The 19,988-nt window shown below is 33.0% G+C and overlaps 1 protein-coding gene across 1 annotated transcript; it reads right to left on the bottom strand.

Annotated features, from left to right (window-relative positions):
• Positions 1-1,116: 1,116 nt before the first annotated feature.
• On the bottom strand, positions 1,117-3,875 carry LOC140870655 (organic cation/carnitine transporter 3-like). The gene is made up of 2 exons (XM_073273047.1): positions 3,416-3,875; positions 1,117-2,186 (listed from the first exon to the last, which is right to left on the bottom strand). Exons 1-2 carry the CDS (start codon positions 3,873-3,875, stop codon positions 1,117-1,119), a joined length of 1,530 nt encoding a protein of 509 aa, XP_073129148.1.
• Positions 3,876-19,988: the final 16,113 nt, after the last annotated feature.

The raw sequence follows: 19,988 nt of genomic DNA, 5'->3' as shown, positions 1-19,988 counted from the left end.
TGGCTAAAATCAAATTTTTTTTGTAGTGAAATTTAACATGTTATACAAAATAATTAATTGTTTTAATTAAATTTATTTATATAATAAATGCCAAAAAGTTTTACTTTTTGAATAAGATTTATTTGAGTGTTATCCCGGCATAAATTTTTTTTGTATATATAGTATTTTTAATAATCTTATTTTGAAATTTAAATATATTCATCATATTATATCAATAATTTTAATTAATTAAACACTTATACTTGCTAATTAAAATATTTAATTTATATAAAAATAAAAGTTGCATATATTAGTCTTATGTATAATTTTGAGTTTTATGGTAACATTAGATACATTTATTGGAAACTTTTGTTTTTGCTTCGACCAAAAAAAAAAAAAAAAGGTTGCATATACATGCCTGTATTTGTTATATCTTTCAATTTAATTTCAGTATAATTTTGAGTTTTATGGTAACATTATATCTATATATGTGTATTTATATTTCTCACTGTTGATCTCTAGAATATTAAATAAAATAATTAAAAATTTTAGCAAGTTCGTTTGGATGAATGGAAAATTTTTTGAGTTTTTGAAAAAAAAAATGCATTCATTAAAATGTTGACAAATAAAATAATATTTGAATTTATATATATATATATATATTTTTCTGTTTTTTTTAATCATTTAGCCGACTTATCAAATGCAGTGGTAAAGTAGTCGATTTAATGAAAAGAGATTATTATTCTCATTTGAATGTTATGCCATAAATGGTAGTGTCCCAAAGAGCGGTTATAAAGATGGAGATTTATCCATAATTTTTTCAGTGAATTTCACATTAATTTTCATACTTAGATGTACAATAAGAGCTTTGATGTACAATAAAAGTTTTGTTTATACAGGTAGGTTGAAATGATCCGTCATAAATATTTTTTATATAATAATTTATTTAAAATTAAATACATCTATTACATTATACCAATAATTTTTAATAAGTATTCAAATACTTATATACTTATTAATTTAATAATTAATTATATAAAATAGCACTCAATACATAACACAAATAGTCACATTCTCATAATTAATTTTATATATTCAATAACACTTCCTCGATAACGTAGTCACATCATAGAAATGTCATAACTGATCCCTGTTTTCCTCTTCATCCATAGTATCGCAAAATGTGCGTCCCTTGGTTTCCGGCAACCAAATAACAAACAATCCGCACAACACAATTGTCACCCCAAACACTCCATAAGAAATCAATCGGTTGTGTTTCCCGGCAGCCACCAGCACTGGGTTGAGCACCCCACTAAGCACCACCGTCTGCCGGACCATCGACACCGCGAAGTTCCTCACACAAGTAGGAAACAACTCCAAAGCATAAATCAATAACACATTCATCCCAGTGCAAGCACTGAAAAATGATACCAACTCCAACCCCATTTGAATCCCTTTCAATTTCACGAAAACGCAGGCAACACTACAGATTCCACTCAGTACAGTTAACCCAATGATGGATCTTTTTCTTTTCAGTTTTCCGATGAGGAAGAAAGTTAGGAATGCCGAAGGAAATTGGGATAAAGCGTTTAGTGTTGCGCCCAAGTACAGGTAAAACGACAAGTTACCGAGGCCTAATGGCATCCCGTAGAATATCATTCCTATGCCGAAGCCCGCAGCCATCACCGCCGCAACCCGCTGCAGCGCCCACCCTCTGTTCATCAACATTTTCATGGCCGATTTAATGTCTGTTTCTTGCACTTCCTCTTCCCAGTTGAGAGTTTCTTCGAAGAAGCTTTCTGTTAATAGGATACGTTTCTTGGATCCGGCAATGCTTCTCAGAGCTTGAACAAATTCTTCTTTTCTTCCCTTGAGGAAAAGCCATCTGGGAGATTCTTTAACTGCAAAATACATAAGAACAGTGTAGAAAAGTGATGGGACACTGGTGCAGAGATAGATGAATCTCCATGAATATCCTCTCAACAAATATGCCTCAGCTGGAAGAGACAAAAACCCAAGACCAAAGCAAACGAATCCCATTATTCCAGCGTTTCCTCTCCATTTCTTCCCGGCCAATTCGGTCGAAAAAACAAGCGCACATGTCCCAATACTGGCTCGTCCAAACCCACACATAAATCTAAACGCCGCATACATCCAAATGTTATTTGAAACAGCTGCGAGCACCCCGCTCAAAGACATGACCAAAGACGACAAAACCAGGGGCGTAGCCAGAAATTTTTTTTTTATCCTGGGCTGATAAACATGTATAGCATCTATTTCATTGACAGGATATTGTCATATTAGAGTACGCATTGCCGGATCTAGTTGAACATAAATACTAACATTAATATCAACTCTTTCACTCTTTGATACTTAGCGGGGTGTTCATCATGGTTTGAGATCTCATCATTACTTGGAGAATATTTCTTACAAATCGACGTGCTAGCTTTTGATTTTAAAAAAATAAAAACATAGTTTTGTTTTACTCTAAAATCACAACTACTGTACAAAATTTAATAGGGACTAGCCAACTAGCTCTAAATGGTTATTTAGTTGTCAATTGTGTAAGAACACAAGGGAGCTTGAATAATATTTTGTGTATTGCTTTCAAATTTGGTGGTTTACAAATGAGGGCTTGCACCCTTTTATAGTTGAGCTTCATACAATCTACACGATTATAGATCCTTCCTTCTACATAATTCTATACAAGTTAGATGTATATACAAGTATATTCTACAGAGTTATACACATGTCTATGACACGATTAATGTAGAGACTTCTAGAATTTATACAACATCTACCATGCTCTAGAATCCAACCATTCATGTGGAATTAGCGAGAGAAAGAGAGAAATATTTTAGTAACTCAAAAATTCATAGCTTAATTACAATTTGCTTACTTGGATTGAGATTATGTGAAAGTTAAAAAATACTCAATTTCACATCTCAAACATTTCATCGAACAACTTGAAAACAATATCGTGCTTTCTTCTTTTAAAAATCAGAATATACAATCGGGTACTAAATAATTAATATGCAGGTGTTTTTATATAACTTTAACACTTTATGTAGTTTTCTTATTTCACTAATTGAATCTTCTTATCATATTCTGCTCTGATTGATAATTTTATAGATCTAAATCTTTAGTTTGTAATTTAAATAAATCTCAATTTCAATAGCATATTTTATGATTTCATCAATAATTAAAAAATCTAGCAATATGTGGGCCGAAGAAAGAAAAACATAAAAAAAGAGCAGTAGGCTAGATCAAATATTAAAGTTGGTATGTGTTAATATAATGCTTGGAGTGGGTTGGCTAAATGTTGAAGTGGACTGGACCAAATTTTGCTAACATTAAATATCACTATACTTAATAATAATAATAAAAATTAAGCCAGGGCTAGAGCCCACCCCAGCCTTTGGGGTGGCTCCGCCTCCGGACAAAACCAACATATTCTTCCGACCCAAAGTCGAATCTGCAAGTGTCGCAAGCGCTAATCCACCTACCAAACACCCCGTGAAGAAGGACGAGGCTGGAAGACCAATAATGATAGGATTTGCGCACTCGAGGGACCATTCAGAAACGGTGGATGTAAAGGGAGGAAGGTCCCATTCCCAGGAATTTCTCGGAAACTTACAAACATTAGCGTTGTTGTTGCACGAATCGGAAGAATGTTTGCAGCTCCATTTGGGTTGTGCATCTGTGAAAACACTGATGAAAACCTGCTGTGCGTCGAAAAACCATGCAAAGGAGATAAGAATTGCTTGGAGGAGTTGACTCCACCCGAATTCGCCGATGCACTGTTCGATTGTTTCGTCTAAGGTGAGACGTTGCTGGTTTCTGGGGATATCCGGCGAGGCTGCCGCCTCTATCATTTGTGGATTTTCATCAGCCATCTTTGCTGGTTCTATGGATTCTCTAGGTTACATGAGTTCATCGACTTTATAGCAAGACTAACCAAATACTCGCAACGAACCTATGTAAAAAAAAAAAAAAAAAAAAAAGCCAATACTCGCAACAACCAATCAAATTCTTTCTATTTTAGATTTAAAATTCAACTTTGTTTTCGGATTATATTACTATCTTACTATCTTAGGAGCACTAAGTCGATAGAGATAAAAAATAACATGATATTATAAGTGATAAAATTTTTTATAAAAAATTTCTATAGATAAAAATACGATTTAATTTTAAAAAAATTAAAATATTTTTTCTCGTGATCAAACAAAATTTAATTTTTGCTTTTAGCATTGGTTGTTTTAGCATTGGTTGTTTTTTCACGTGCACCCGTGCTCAAAACAACATCGATTGTCTTGAAATTTTCATAGCAGGATCGTCTAAAAAATTTAAATCCAACGATATATCATATGATAAACTGATACACATTTCAATCTTGATAGTCGGAAATGGGAAGATGAACGAAAATTGCATTTTTCACCTGATTTCCGGTCATCTTTCCTTTTTTGACTATTAAGATTGAAATTTGTATCATAGAATACATCGTTGGATTCGTATTTTCGAGACGATTCTGCCATAAAAATTTCATGGCAATCGGAGTTTTTTTGGGTAAGGGTGCACGTGGAACCCCACGCACCCTAGGATGCGTGGCTTCAAAACTATATATATATATATATATATATATATATATATATATATATATATAAACATACAACAAATATTCAAAAAAATAATAATATTATTAGTGATATTATATTTAATCCAAAAAATTTAAATATACTTAAAAATATGATTGTAAAACTTTAAAATGGTCTTTTTTATCAAATAAAATTTAACATTTACTATTAATATTATGATTCGTTGGTCTATATGCATATATAGATATACACAATAAATATTCAATAAAATATGATATTAAGAGCGATATATTATTTAATATAAAATTTTTAAAATAAAGATAAAAAATATGATTGAAGTTAAATTAAATTAAAAATAAAAAGGTTGCATATAAATTCCTGTATTTGTTATATCTTTCAATTTAATTTCAGTATAATTTTGAGTTTTATGGTATAAATTTGAGTTTTATGGTAACATTATATACATTTATATGAAACTTTTGTTTTTGCTTCGACAAAAAAAAAGGTTGCATATAAATGCCTGTATTTGTTATATCTTTCAATTTAATTTCAGTGTAATTTTGAGTTTTATGGTAACATTATATCTATATATGTGCATATATATTTCTCACTGTTGATCTCTAGAATATTAAATAAAATAATAAAAAAATTTTAGCAAGATTTGTACGTTTGGATGAATGGAAATTTTTTTGAGTTTTTGAAAAAAAAATGCATTCATTTAAAATGTTGACAAATAAAATAATATTTGAATTTATATATATATTTCTGTTTTTTTAATCATTTAGCCGACTTCTCAAATGCAGTGGTAAAGTAGTCGATTTAATGACAAAAGATTATTATTCTCATTTGAATGTTATGTCATAAATGATAGTGTCTCAAAGAGCATATAAACATGGAGATTTATTCATAATTTTTTCAATGAATTTCACATATATTGATTAATTTTCACATTAAGATGCACAATAAGAGCTCTGACAGATAGGTTAAAATGATCCGTCATAAATATTTTTTATATAATAATATATTTAAAATTAAATACATCTATTACATTATACCAATAATTTTTAATAATTAATTATTCAAATACTTATACTTATTAATTTAATAATTAATAATTAATTATATAAAGATGCACTCAATACATAACACATATAGTCACATTCTCATAATTAATTATATAAAATAACACTTCCTCGATTGAACGTAGTCACATGATAGCAATGTCATAACTTATCCCTGTTTTCCTCTTCATCCATAGGTGCGTCCCTTAGTTTCCGGCAACCAAATAACAAACAATCCGCAAGAAATCAACCGGTTGTGTTTCCCGGCAGCCACCGGCACGGGGATGAGCACCCTACTAAGCACCACCGTCTGCCGCACCATCGACACCGCGGATTTTCTCACACAAAAAAATAATATTATTTGATCTAATTTTTTTTTTAAAAAAATCTATAGTATTTTTAAAGTTAAAAATTATTTTCGAAAATAGTAAATACATTATCATCAAATTTAAAAATTCAAATAATACATGATTGATTTAAAGTTATAGATAGAAATAATATAAAATATTCAAGAAAAAGATAATATTGTTATGATATGATATTGAATATAGTTAATTATCAAGATAAATTTTTGGTTAAAATAGATATCTCAATCTTATCTATCTACATATTTGTATCTTGTAATTGTACCCTATAAATAGGAGTTCTCAGTTATGAATGAAACAGTTCTGAGTCATTCTCGGAACTCACTTTTCTCTCTATTCTCTTCTCCTCTCTCTTTCATTATTAAATTTATAACACGTTATTATCACGAATGCTTTATATTTTAATTGTTCTCATGAAGAGCACAACATATTATTGAAAATATCATATTTATGATATATAGACATTGATGCTCCAGAAGTAGCACAATTTATAATTTTGTGTTGATGTTCTTGAAGCAACACAACTTTTTGTTTATGTTATTGCATGCTTTTGAAATTGCAAAAAAAAAAAAAAATAGTTTCATATTGATGCATGTAGCATACCATAAATTTATATTGACTATCTAGCCAGATCTATGATTTAAGATCTGAAATCTGATAATTGAAGAATATTGATTAAAATCTAGAATGATAAATTTTCCTGAAGAATGTGAATATCAAATATGATATCTATAAGATTTATAATCAAATATATTTCAATATTCCTGAAGAAAAATCAGATAAGATCTAAGATCTTTATAAATATTTTTAAAAATATTTATATTAGATCTAATATAAAAAAAATATTCCAAGAGAATATTAATTTGATTATGGATATATATTTATTGATTACTCTCGAAGAAGTTTTATATTATTTACCAATATTTTCCGAAAACTATTGCCCTTTACATCAGATCTCTCAATATTCCAGAATATTATTGATATGAGATCTATCTGTATTCGCGACGAATATTTATCAAAGATCGAAAACCTATCAATATTTTCTGAAAAATATTGATTTTATATCTAAATATTTTCTGATGAATATTGATTTTAAATCTAGCAACAATCCTGAAGAATATTGATTAAGATTTGTATCGATAAATGATATATCATCTAAATTTTTTCAATATCTTGAAGATATTGATTATTGAATTTAAATAATTCTGAAGGATATTGATGCACAGTAAATTTTTTTTTATCGATATTCTTAAATTTAGTGATATAGTGCATAAGATTTGTTAATGTTCTCGAAGAATATTAAAACAACATACAAATCTGTTAATATTCTCGAAGAATATTGATTTATTGTGAATTATAAATATATATTTATGTTGTTTTCTCGATGAACGCTTATTGTAATAAATATTTATTTATATATTCAATTATACTTCAGAAGCAGTATAATTCATAAGATTTATATCGATATAAGATCTATCAATATTCATAAAGAATATTGACATAAGATAAACAATCTATCAATATTTTTGAAATTATTGATTAGGTTTATCATTAATTATGAATAAAATCGATAAAGATATCTGTATATATTCATGTAGAATATTGATATAAAGTCTAAAGATTTATCAATGTTTCTGCAGAATATTGATACACGATCTAGTATATATCAATTTTATTGAAGAATATTGATGAAAAATAGAAGATGCATAATATTATCAAAAATATTGATTTAAACTTTATCAATATTCTTGAAGAATATTGAACTAATATGCAAAATCTATTGACATATATCATGTATGATATTGATATAATATATAAGATTTGATCGTATCTTGGAAGAATATTGATCAATGATTTAAAATTTGTTAATATTTCCGAAGAATATTAAATGTATTACTCTCGATATATTTATCAAAATTCTTGAAGAATATTGTTTGAGATCAAAATTTTGTCAATATATTTTGTCAATTTCTGAAAAATATTGATGTATAATTAACAATAGATTAGTAAATAAAGAGCGATTAATATTGAAAGTCGCCTGATTGATGTGATTCATTCCCTGAAGTGAATGAACGTAGTTTATATGTTGTGTCATGTGTAGATTAAATTTTCAAGGAATATGATTTTTTTATTTCACTAGAAGTGGAATATATAAAGATTACAAAATATTGGCATGAATATTTAGAAACTGTATGTTTCAAGTATTCTAAAAAAAATATTCATACATGTAGTACGATAAATAAATAAAACATATCGTAATCAAATATTGTACTAGATGTACATTGATTTCTCATATCCCTATTTACAGAATAACTTACCTGGAGTACGTTAAAATATTTTACAGGTTTCAATGAAATAAATTTGTGGGGCAATTGTTACATACCGAAAATAATATTTCCATCCTAACCTAAATGAATTTATTAAATGATTCAGAAGATCATTAAAGTTTTGTCATTTCAAAGAAATACTAATTCACCCGTAGTTAATTAAGATATAAGGACTCAAATGAGTCGATATTTATATTCGACATATGAGGTTTAAGAAGTTACTAAATCGTATATGAAGTACGTTAAAAGGATCTCTATCAAACATGATACACAATTTATGGAGGAAATTTATTGCTACCCAAATTATGTTTTTAAAATAACTTAACATAGATGTATTAAAGATCCAGAAGATCATTTGGTTATCATGAAAAATCATGTGTTTGATAGTATTTGAGTTTTTGGAATCCAAAGACAATATTCACTCAATATAGTATATCATTACAAAATTGCTCTAGAAGAGTTAATTTTCTTGAAGAAAAACATGACATTATTGTTAATAATGAATATTGTTCTTATGTCTCATAAATAAATATAATATCAAGACATTTGATCTAGTAGATATCAAAATAAATATGAGTGGTATACAAACTCAATTTCTCAAAAATAGTATTGTATCAATGTCAGTACGATAAAATAGACATCACAATAAACCAAGAGGTTATTGACATTTTAATTTACTGATATTGTAAACATGAAGCTTATTAATATCATAAATGAAAGTTTGTCGATGTCATAAACTTAAATTTGGTATCGCAAACTAGAAGTTTACATACCAATAAAACATATTGATACAAATACTTTCATAGTGTGGCATATTTGATTGGTTTTGACATCCCAATTATATAATAAATTATTGATAGTATACAAAGGTAATATCCAATTAACCAGAAGTTCTTGGATTAATAAATAAGATGATTCTTGAACCAAAGAACTAGATGATTCTAACATTAATTCAAGAATTCTTATGTGTTAATAGTATAGCTATCAATAGCTCAATTGGGACCGAATCCCTATATTTTGTAGAATGAAAAGTAATTATAAACGTGTGTCCATGACTCGCAACCTGATGTTTGCGAAGATTATTACTGAGAATAATTTCCATAATATACAATCAGTAAAAATGGTTTAGTTAATTAATTATCAAATGCCTCCAATCAACTAATAGACCATAGATTTTGAAAATAATGCGTCATCTTTTGGGATGTGACATGTTTCCTGCAGCAAATATTATAAATATCATGCCAACTAATTATTATTAATTTTTGACTTTGAGCCAAGTTTATGGGTTAAAAGATATTGATTGTGCATTAAATGCACTACAAGAAATCTCCCGAAGAGACTGAAGACATGTTGGAAATACTTTGATTCTTATGATTCAGTATTTCGAATAAAAAAACAATGAGATTTTATGACGCGATTTCTCAATTGTTGCTTAAGTTAAGCAATGTTTTCCAACATTGAGGGGGAGGAACATATAAGCATAATATATATAAATGAAAATGTATTGTCTTTAAACTATAAAATGAACCCGATGTTCAGAGTTTAGTTTTAAAATACATTTTCTGATGTAATGAGATATATTAGCTATTGTAATTGTTTCAGTTGAACAATTTTTGTTTTTTTGCTTTCTAATTGGTTTAAAATCTAAACCAATAACCCCTACTTAAAAGAATGGAAAATAAATAAAATTCCAAATTAAGGAGGCTGATCGTCTTGAAGATATCATGACATAAATAATAGTAAAACCCCAGAAGAGGTTCATGTATCTGAAAATTATGATATCAATGTCCTTGTAGGACCATCTTACTTGCAAGTAACTTTGAAATATGCCAGAAGCTTGGTCGACCAATTAGTTCAAATATATTGTATCTTGAGAGAAAAAAATATAAGAAACAAAAATATCAAAAACTCCCGAAGAAGTGATTTGAAAAAGGATCGATCAAATAAAATAAAAATAACATTATTCTTGAAGAATACTTATGACATCTCATTATGATATCAATGAGTTTTCATACGACAAAGGGATGTGAATATCATAAAATATAAATCTCTCTTGTAGCATGAAGTTTTTCATAAAGACTTGAAGTTTACTATGAGAAACTAGTTATATTGTCATTATTGTGTTGACTAAGTATTTATATGATTTAAAAAATTTCTGAAAGATTTTAAGTGTCAAATCACCTTATATTCAACCTCATGACTATATTTTCGATAAAACTACATAAGTTAATAAATGGATTTAAAATAATAATAATCCAGACACATGTGATACTGTAACGCCCCAAAAATTTATTACCTCTTTAATTGGCAATTTAAAATAATTATTGAGTTGAAAAAATAATTATTACTGCCAAATGAGTTATAGAGTGTATTTACAAAATACACGTATCAATTAGTCAATGAGTTTGACTATTTCTGGATATCTGGTAATATTGGTATTTTTGAGATAATTATTGAGATATCGGAATTTAAAATAATTATTTATGTCAGATAATTTTAATTGGAGAAATTAATCAGTTTAGGTGACTGGTCAAAGTCTAAGATTGACTCAATTTATATATTTGGGAATTTACTGGTCTAGTTGACATGTCAAAGTTCGTTATTTCAGATAATGTTAAAAATGCGTTAAATTATATTTTGGAGTAAAATAACACAAGAGCATTGAGATGGATCAGACCGGGTCATTTTAGGATCAATTTTTATAATATTAAGTGGTACACTCTCTCTCGCGCACTAAACACCTAAAACACACACTAAACCCTGACCCCATTCATGTCCCGCCGTCCGCCGCCTTTCGCCGTCGATTGAGCATGCCATCTTGTAGTAGCCCGGTTTTATTTTACAAGATTAAGTGATTTTTAAACATGTTAAAAAATGACATATAATTTTAAAAGTGTCAAAACATATTTAAGGAGTCCTTATTTGGTTAAAATAAGTGGAAAATCAGATCCGAAACGTCCGAAAATGGTGGGGTAGGTCCCGGGGGTCTCGGAGGACCAAAACCATTTCGGAAGCATGAGAAACAGTTCGGAGCTTCCGATCCGAGATCGGAGCTTCCGATCTCAACCAGAAACAGGTGTCAAGGAGATTGAAACATGTGGCCAGATGCAGGAGATCGGAGCTTCCGATCCTGCGATCGGATCTTCCGATCTCGGCCGTCCAAAACGTGGCAAACATGCACCGATCGGAGCTTCCGATCAGGAGATCGGAGCTTCCGATCGTGGAATATAAATAGGGGTCCGAATCCCTCATTTTGAAGTGCAAATTTCCTCTCCTCTCTCGATAATGGCTCTATTTTAAGGGCTTCGGGACTCTTTCTTTAAGAGTTGGAGTAGGAAATAGTATTTTTTATAGCGGACAGTGTCCGCAATAGCAGCCAGACGGCGGAGCTCTGGCGAGGCATCCGGGGGTCGTAGCTAGGCTATGCCCAGGCTCTGGGGCATGCGACATCAGCGGGCTGACGACAGACGAAGGTATGACTTTGGTTTCCTATAGTAAATAGAAAGTAGACTATAGTTTAATTAAGGCTTTTAGAGCCTAGTAGGTGATGTTTGGCATGCTAGGTAATGCATGGTTATTTATGTTGTAGTGTTTCATGGTAGGCTTGAACCTAGATGGAAGCTTCTAGGATCTGCATTAGAAAGGTACGGAAGTATTATTCGAGATATCCAGATTGAGTATGCATGTATTATGTGTTTGCATGGATTATGTGATTGCATGTTTATATGTCTTTATATACAGCATTTCATGACTGTATGTTGCATACATGAGCATATTGAGCCTGTATCCTTGTGATATCCGGTATTGGAATATTTACCTTGTCAGTAGATGGTTGGACACATAGGCTCGTGTCAGGTCACCAATATTAGTTGGACACATGAGCTCGTGTCAGGTCACTAATATTTGGTTGGACACGTGGACTTGTGTTAGGTCACCATCAGGGCATCTAGGTATGTCTGTCACCTCCTGTAGCGATGACTCAGCGAGGTACACACCAAGGCCCAAGTTGTTCTCTATCAGATATTCTTGACCTTGTATCTTGATACCCAGTACATTGCATTCATGCGCATATAATAGTGTATACTCATACTCTTGTACTGAGCATGTTAGGCTCACTTCCGGTTATTTTCTATTGGCTGGATGCCCTATTCCATGGGGCAGATGCAGGTAGTTCTCCCGGTGACAGGGAGGTTAGGTGGTGACCAAGGCTGGATAGCGGGGTTGACCACTAGGTTTTGCTTACCTGGTATTTGACTTACTTTAATTCCGCAGTTACTCTGATTAAGATTATTTTATTAATTAATTGCATGCTTAAGTTCTGATTAGTAGGTGATCACGGTGTGGGTCACTACATTTATGGTATCAAAGAATGCAATAAGATTCTTTGGGACATAGTATTGATTTTGGGTTATTCTTTGTAGGGTTACAAGTTGGATTCAATATCGATAGCATTATCAGGAATTAGAATAGCAAGATGTTTAGGCTTTTTCAAGATCGTCATTGCCAAGGTTGGCAGCAGAAGTTCGTATTATGTGGATCCCAGCTAAATGGAGCTGGAAGAGAAGATCCAGTTTTCAATGCCAGGTGCTTCTCCAGGTTGAAAGGAATGTGTGACATGTAGTCATCCATTCTGAGTCGACCAAGGAAGCCACCCCGGAAGACTCTCCTCTAGTTGTTGGAGAGATTGACGGGAAAATCTTGTCTCATCTGCCAGATAAGGAACCCAACAATATTGGAAGGATCCGGTAGATTAGCAAGATTTTATTCTTTTAGATCTTGCGAGAAGTTCTGCTGACATGAGTAGCAGACAGGAAACTTCATGTTCAAGATCAGTAGATGGAATGAATGACTTCCGCAGGAATTTAAATACTGTATTTCAGTTGTAATCAGATGTATTAAAGATTTCAAAATTTGATGTACTCAGTTATTGTTGTATTGTACATCTTTCAGTGTAATCTTTTGATTAAGTTGTGTATTACATGGGATTGTAATAAAGATTGTATTAGAAACTGGATTTGTGGTTCAAGTGTTGTAATCTTTGAGATTAACTTGGTTATTTTGAATAAAAGACTGATCATTGTTTTAATGAGTACTTGGGATTTTGCATATTTTAAATGAATAGTTCTAGATGTTTTACCTAGTATATTCTAGTAAACCAAGTGTTTTCAGAGATGATGAGATTCATCAGGATGCATGAATGTTTGTTCTAGAATGATTTATTTAGAGCAGTTGGCTGTTTTGATCTTTTTAGGTTGTTACCTAGTGGTGATGGATTTTCATCAGGATGACAGACTAAGTAATACCAAGAGTTATGGATTGTGACCAGTACTAGACGTGAGGAAGCGCGACCCTTAGTCGGTATTACTCTGGAAGTTTTCTTACTTCAGAGGTTGTTTTGGAGGCCTTTGTGCTCCATAGACTATATAGGGAAGGCTACTCAGTCTGGAAATTTGGCACTTTCACAGCAGGGTATGAATTTGGATAGGACAGATACCAGGTATGGTATCAAGGTTTAGTTATCCTCTGTTTGAGATACAGATGCTCCGTTGTCAGAATAGTCTTGGAATAGATTTTTCCTTGACAAGTAATTGTTCTGAGTAGATAAGTTTTGATCTAGATTTATGATTTCAAAGATTAGTTGAATTGATATTCAACAGGATTTAATTATCAGATGTTTGCAAACTCGGGATTTGAGTTGTGCCTCTACAGATAATTTTCCTTGACCAGTGATTTTGGTCCAGATAGGAATATTTCATAATATCAGAGACTTGGGGATGAGTTATGCCAAGATGCTCTTGACTATCGGGTTCCGAGATGGTATAGTAAGTGCGACCTTATGCCGACATACTCTGGAAGGATTCATTTGTTCCAGTTTGGCATTATAGGAAGGCTTACCTCAGTCTCGTTGTATGTACAGTCATAGCAATGAGTATAACTATCAGGAAAATATTCAGGATTTATTTGAGTCTTCTGAAATTGCATTTGGTGCTGGATTAGTTCCAAAGGGATTGTGGTGATTTATTGTCTGACTTTATCAGAGATACAAACTTTGGTTTCCATGGACAGAATAGTCTTGGAAAGGATTCCTTGACAAGTGAATATTCTGAACGAATAGTCCTCGCATGTGATACTGGGGGAGAACCAGGAGGTTTTACCAGTATTGTTTGATTCTATCAGAGGTATAATTAGTGATCAGGATCTTGATTACAAGATGAACAGGAAATTCTAAGTGATGAATCTACTTAGGTAAGTTTCCCTGTAAGAATTGGAATTTTATTAATGGGTTATCAAGTAAAGATGAGGACACTGGGATGACTTATACTAGGAGACGTGAACTATGATCATTGCGACAGTTACATTAAAGTATAATTTGGTGTCAGTTTGATAACTTTGAAAGGATACTCGATTCTATTGACAGATGTCATGAGCCTGCTAAGTTACAGCGTAGATGCGACAATATAATAATTCACTTGGATAATGGAAAGATGAACACTTAGGTGTTCATGTATGTTTTGAAATGGTCAGTTAAACTGGTGCAAGTTTGGTGCCCAGTGACTATTTGCAATTATTTGTCTGAGGTTGATACAGATGTTATAACCCGTGATGGGGAAACTAAATATTCTTTTGCATAAAGAATGATTAGAATTATTCACTTTTTGATAGACTGAAAAGATGAGTAGAGTACTCAGATATTCAGTTCTCAGGAATGATTTGCAGTAATTCTGGGACTTCAGTGTCAGAAATTGATCTAGCAAGCGTTTGAATTTTAATGAATACTAACAGGATAACGTCAAGTGTTTAGACATGGACAAAGGACATCAGCTGAGATCTAAGGTTATCAGATCCAGCGAGATTTTTGTCACTGATTTTTCAGGATGTCTAATGGATGCATTGATAAGTCTGATTCGATGAGATCGATTCAGGGGTTTTTGCTAGGTTGTATTGGTTTTAGAACTCTGCCTAAGAGGGATGAAACAGTTTTGTTCATCCTGCACTAATCGATTTGTTAATCAACAGAATAATTGTATTGATGTTTTCCAAGAAGAGAACCTGAGAGGTTCAAGAAATCAAGAATTGTGGACAACGACTTTGTCACAGGTGTTATGACAAGTGTTAGTCATAAAGTATGTGAATCCTTTCGGTGTAGAAAGATTTGCGTCTGAGGTTTTTTCTGGTGGAAAGGAATGAAGAAAAATGTGTATTAGTATGCTTCTATATGTTTGGTGTATCAGTAGGTCAAGGCAGATGGTAGCGCTTAATCGTATCACGCCCAAATTACCCGACTCAATCAGATAAACAAATAATGCAGTAGTGTGAGTAAGGATCGTTCCCACGAGGAAAGGCAAATTCAATGTGTTCTAAATAAATAAAAATGGGGTTTTGAGGTTGAGATTAACTATTAAAACTTTTAAACAATTAAAATTTACTAACATGCAAAATTAAATAAAAGACTGGAGAAAATCAATAGGAGACGAGACTTGGTATCGATCGACTACACCCTTGATATTCATTCATTCAATCATCGATTCTCTAAAAATAATTAATCTTATTAAATATTCATCATTGAAAATTCAATTCCTGTTTCACCGTAATTTTAGTTAATTAGAAAACAGCATTCAAAATTAACCCTTACCAATGAATTAACACGATAACAACAATCTAGATTTAAATCCACGGTAGCATTCAAACTAGTAAAACTGACGAATCTAGACAACACAAACACCAGCGGTTGTATTTAGCCTAGTCAATAATTGATCCTAACTGATAATAAATTCAACAGCAGAAATTATCACACGTAGTTGTTTCGCAAATTAGTTTATTCAAACAATTACAGATTTGAATTCTAATTTACTATCGCTCGCAATACAAAATCCTAAGATGGTCAATCCTAAAATCTCGCATACAAATATAAAATAAAACAGATCAAAGATTGATACTTAATAAAGATTAAACACTATGAATCAAATCTCATGAATAAAATATATCAAGATTTCGTCTTCCTCAACCAAATATTAAAAGGTTTAGCTATAACGATTCATCACCAAATTCACAAAAATTCAAAGAAAAGAAGAAAACTAGAGATAAAAATTCAAGAATAAAAGCTAGCCTCCAAAGTAATCTCCCAAAAGTCTGATAATAATCCTCAAAAATCGGAATAAAAGTCTAATAAAGGCTAGGAACCAAAATAACAAAGTTACCAAAATTAAAATTTTCTTCCGAAAAACGACGCCCGCTCGATCTGCAACATCCTGCGGATCGAGCGGCGTAAAAACGATTAATTCTCTGTCTGGCAAAAACAAGTGTCGCTCGATCGGTAAATTTTTGCGGATCGAGCGACGTAAAAATGTCCTTCCTGCTGTCTTCAAAGTAAAGGCGCCCGCTCGATCTGCAACATCCTGCGGATCGAGCAGCGTAAAATTTCCAGAAATGCCCATCAGATCTCCATGCCTCCGAGGTTCCATCCTAGTCCACAAAATAAGCGACCTAACCACAAAAACGAGAATCCAAACATGTAAACACGAAAAATGCATTACGAACAAAATGCTAAAATAAAACATGTAAACTAATGCAAAACAACAACAAAATGCCATTAACAAATGCAATAAAAATGTAACTATCAAACTCCCCCACACCTAATCCTTACTCGCCCTCGAGTAAATATGCAAAACAAAAAATGCAAACAAGAATCAAGAAATACTACGGAGCACTGGACTCAGTTCATTTTTCAAACTTTTCAAATCCATCCATCCAACTCACATTATTTTGAAAATTTTAAAACCAGACTGATTTCACACCACAAACTTATAAACCCCGCAACGCACGTTCCAAACACTCGCCTCCAAATCCAATTCACACATTCATAGATCATGAGGTCTTTCATGGTTTCATAGGATTACAATGAATAGAAATCAAATCAACACACTCATCATCGATTAAACACAAAGAAATCAAGTGTGTACGTGTTTTGATAAAAATCATACTCATCAATAGTGTCAATCGACAGTCCATAGGCAAAATTCGCCAACCCCTCTCCACTAGTATATTGGGCGACTGTGACTCGGTCAATAGGTCTTAATTGGCTTATAACGTAGGCTTGGCTTATAGCTACAATAAAGGAAAAGAATTCAAAGAGGGAGTAAATTATGTTTATCTTTAGAGTACACTCCTTTTCATTTAGTTTCACACCTCTTTTCACTTCATTGATCTACATTTTTTTCTAATGCTTTTCACCATTTAATTTTTTTTCTTCTTTTTCACCACTTTGTTTCATCATTTTTTTTCTATCCCCTTTTCACTACAATTTTTTTTTTTATATTTCTTCCAAGTATCATCACACCATTCCATATTAACCATTCAACGCAGGAGCATAAAATAATGTTAACATTCAACTCACTCCCTTAAAGGTAGGAAATAGTGTTTAGACTATGGGTAGTAGTTGTAAGACCTTGAAATAATGCCGAATGGGGGTTAACCACACGTTTACACGCATGCCATTAAAATTTCAATCAGGCTCAAACAAGGTACTAGGGATAATTAATAAAGTGGGTGGCTTGAAAGCTCAAACGAATTCAGAAAAATTGCCTACATCATTCCTAAGTCACAGTGTACCCGTATTGCGCCTCGAGGGGTGTTCGAACAAGTTCTAGACGTGTCTCAATTCACAATCAACTTATACAAATTTTAATCAGTGCAAAGAAGAGAAATCATCAACAGTAAACGATGATTTTGCTCAAAATTCAGAAATATGCACCTCATGTGCTCATATATATGTGAAGGCTCAAAGGGCATCTAAGGATAAAAGATTCAAGAAAATTTAGGTCCAAATAATCCAAATAATGCCTCAATCCTATCCACGTTTGTATATTTCAAAATTCAGATTTGAGTGTAATTCACAGAGTATGTAGAGTTCACTCGTCTACGGAGTTCCATCAGTGCAAAAATTTGTCAGATGGCCATGTAATACACAAACAAAGCTTCATCATCAGCCAGGCTACCCGTTTCTTTCTCAACTAAAGACAAAATGCAACAGAATGCTAAAACTCAAAAATGAACTAAATGCAATAACACAACAAAAACAACAATGCAAATGAAATGCAATGCATGAATGCAACCCCCCCCCCCCCCCACACCTAAACGAAACATTGTCCTCAATGCAAGACAACACAAAACACAAACAACTAATTTAACCAAATGCAATGCAAAAACGAAAAAAAAAACGAAAACGGACTCCTCTGGTTTAACGGTCGGCGGCATCTTCCTCTTCAGCCTCCGGAGGAAGGACAGGAGCAGCGTATTGGAACGAGAAAGGTGGCAGATACGGTAGAGCAGCCAGAACGGCATTTGGATCAAGGCCAAAGTGCAATGTCAGATTGCGCATTAAAGCATCTAAGGCTTGCGAATTTTGAGCCGCCACCGTATTGTATGCATCCTGATGATGGGCGAAGGCAGTGAGCTCACGGATGGCATCAGCTTGAGACGATGAGGAGGAGGAGGCAGCTTTTGGGGGGCTGGCGGTTGTTGGAAGTGGCCGTCCCGCATAAAATTTTTAACACGCTGCGCCCTCTTGGCTTCAATGAAAGCGGAGTCGAGTGATCGCTGAGGTTGCAACCATTATTCATCATTCCGAACGGAAACGCCGGCGCGAATGCATAGACAGGTTATGATCATGGGAAAGTAGAGACCCACTGTGACATTATGGATCGACCTGTGAATCTCACTATGAAGTACACGCCCCGCATTAATTGGTGCTCCTATCCCAAGCGCATAAAGGAGGACAGCGCGCTCTAGACTGACTTCGCTTGAATGCAAGATCGGCATCAGACGCCAAATCACAAAACCATGCCAAGCAGCAGGAAGTACACGCAAGAAACGCTCCTTGAAGTTCACGACGGAAACTGGGTCAGCCCATGTAGCTCCAGGGTATGCCAGTTGCTCAAGAAACTCGTTCTCCGAGCCGGCTTGGAGGCTTTGATAGAAAGAATCGTCCACTTTCGGTATGTCAAATAAAGCATTCAACTCATGGGGCAAAAAAAATCAGTTGCCCCCTAACAATCGCCTTGCTATCAGTCCTCTCCGCTGCATTCGCATAAAATTCACGAACAATCGGCACTACAGCCGAAGAGGGTTTCTCGCAGAATTTTGTCCAACCACGCTCTTCGTGATGACCCGAGTTCTAATCTCTCATTAATCTCATTAATCATTATTAAACCATGTTAGACAATAATCAAAGTCTAAACAAAAGAATAAAAATAAATTTTTTTTTTTTAATAAATTGCCCTGCGCACGCGCGGGCATCACCCCTCGCACGCGCACAAGCCAATGGGACCGAGGCCCCCTGGCTTGGCCCGCGCGCGCGCGAGCAGTAGCTCGCCCGTGCGCAGGCCAATCGGCCAGAAATTTGGCTGCACTCTGCTGCTGTTCAAAAATTGAGTTCATGCATCCCTTTGATTCAAGATCATCTCCTACCAAGGTATAGACATGGTATAATCAATAGCAACATCTATCATGCTATACAAGGAATACAATTAGATCACTCCAAGGCCTTAGAACATAACCAAGATGCATCAAGATACACAAGAAGCTATATACAATTCAAGTTCAAGATACATCATATTGATTCAAGGATTTATATATCTATTCAATCCCAACTACAACAAACAA

This window comes from Henckelia pumila, chromosome 1, assembly GCF_033568475.1.
Source record: "Henckelia pumila isolate YLH828 chromosome 1, ASM3356847v2, whole genome shotgun sequence".
In the NCBI taxonomy this organism is placed as follows: Eukaryota; Viridiplantae; Streptophyta; class Magnoliopsida; order Lamiales; family Gesneriaceae; genus Henckelia; species Henckelia pumila.
This window is presented reverse-complemented; position numbering and strand designations above follow the sequence as displayed.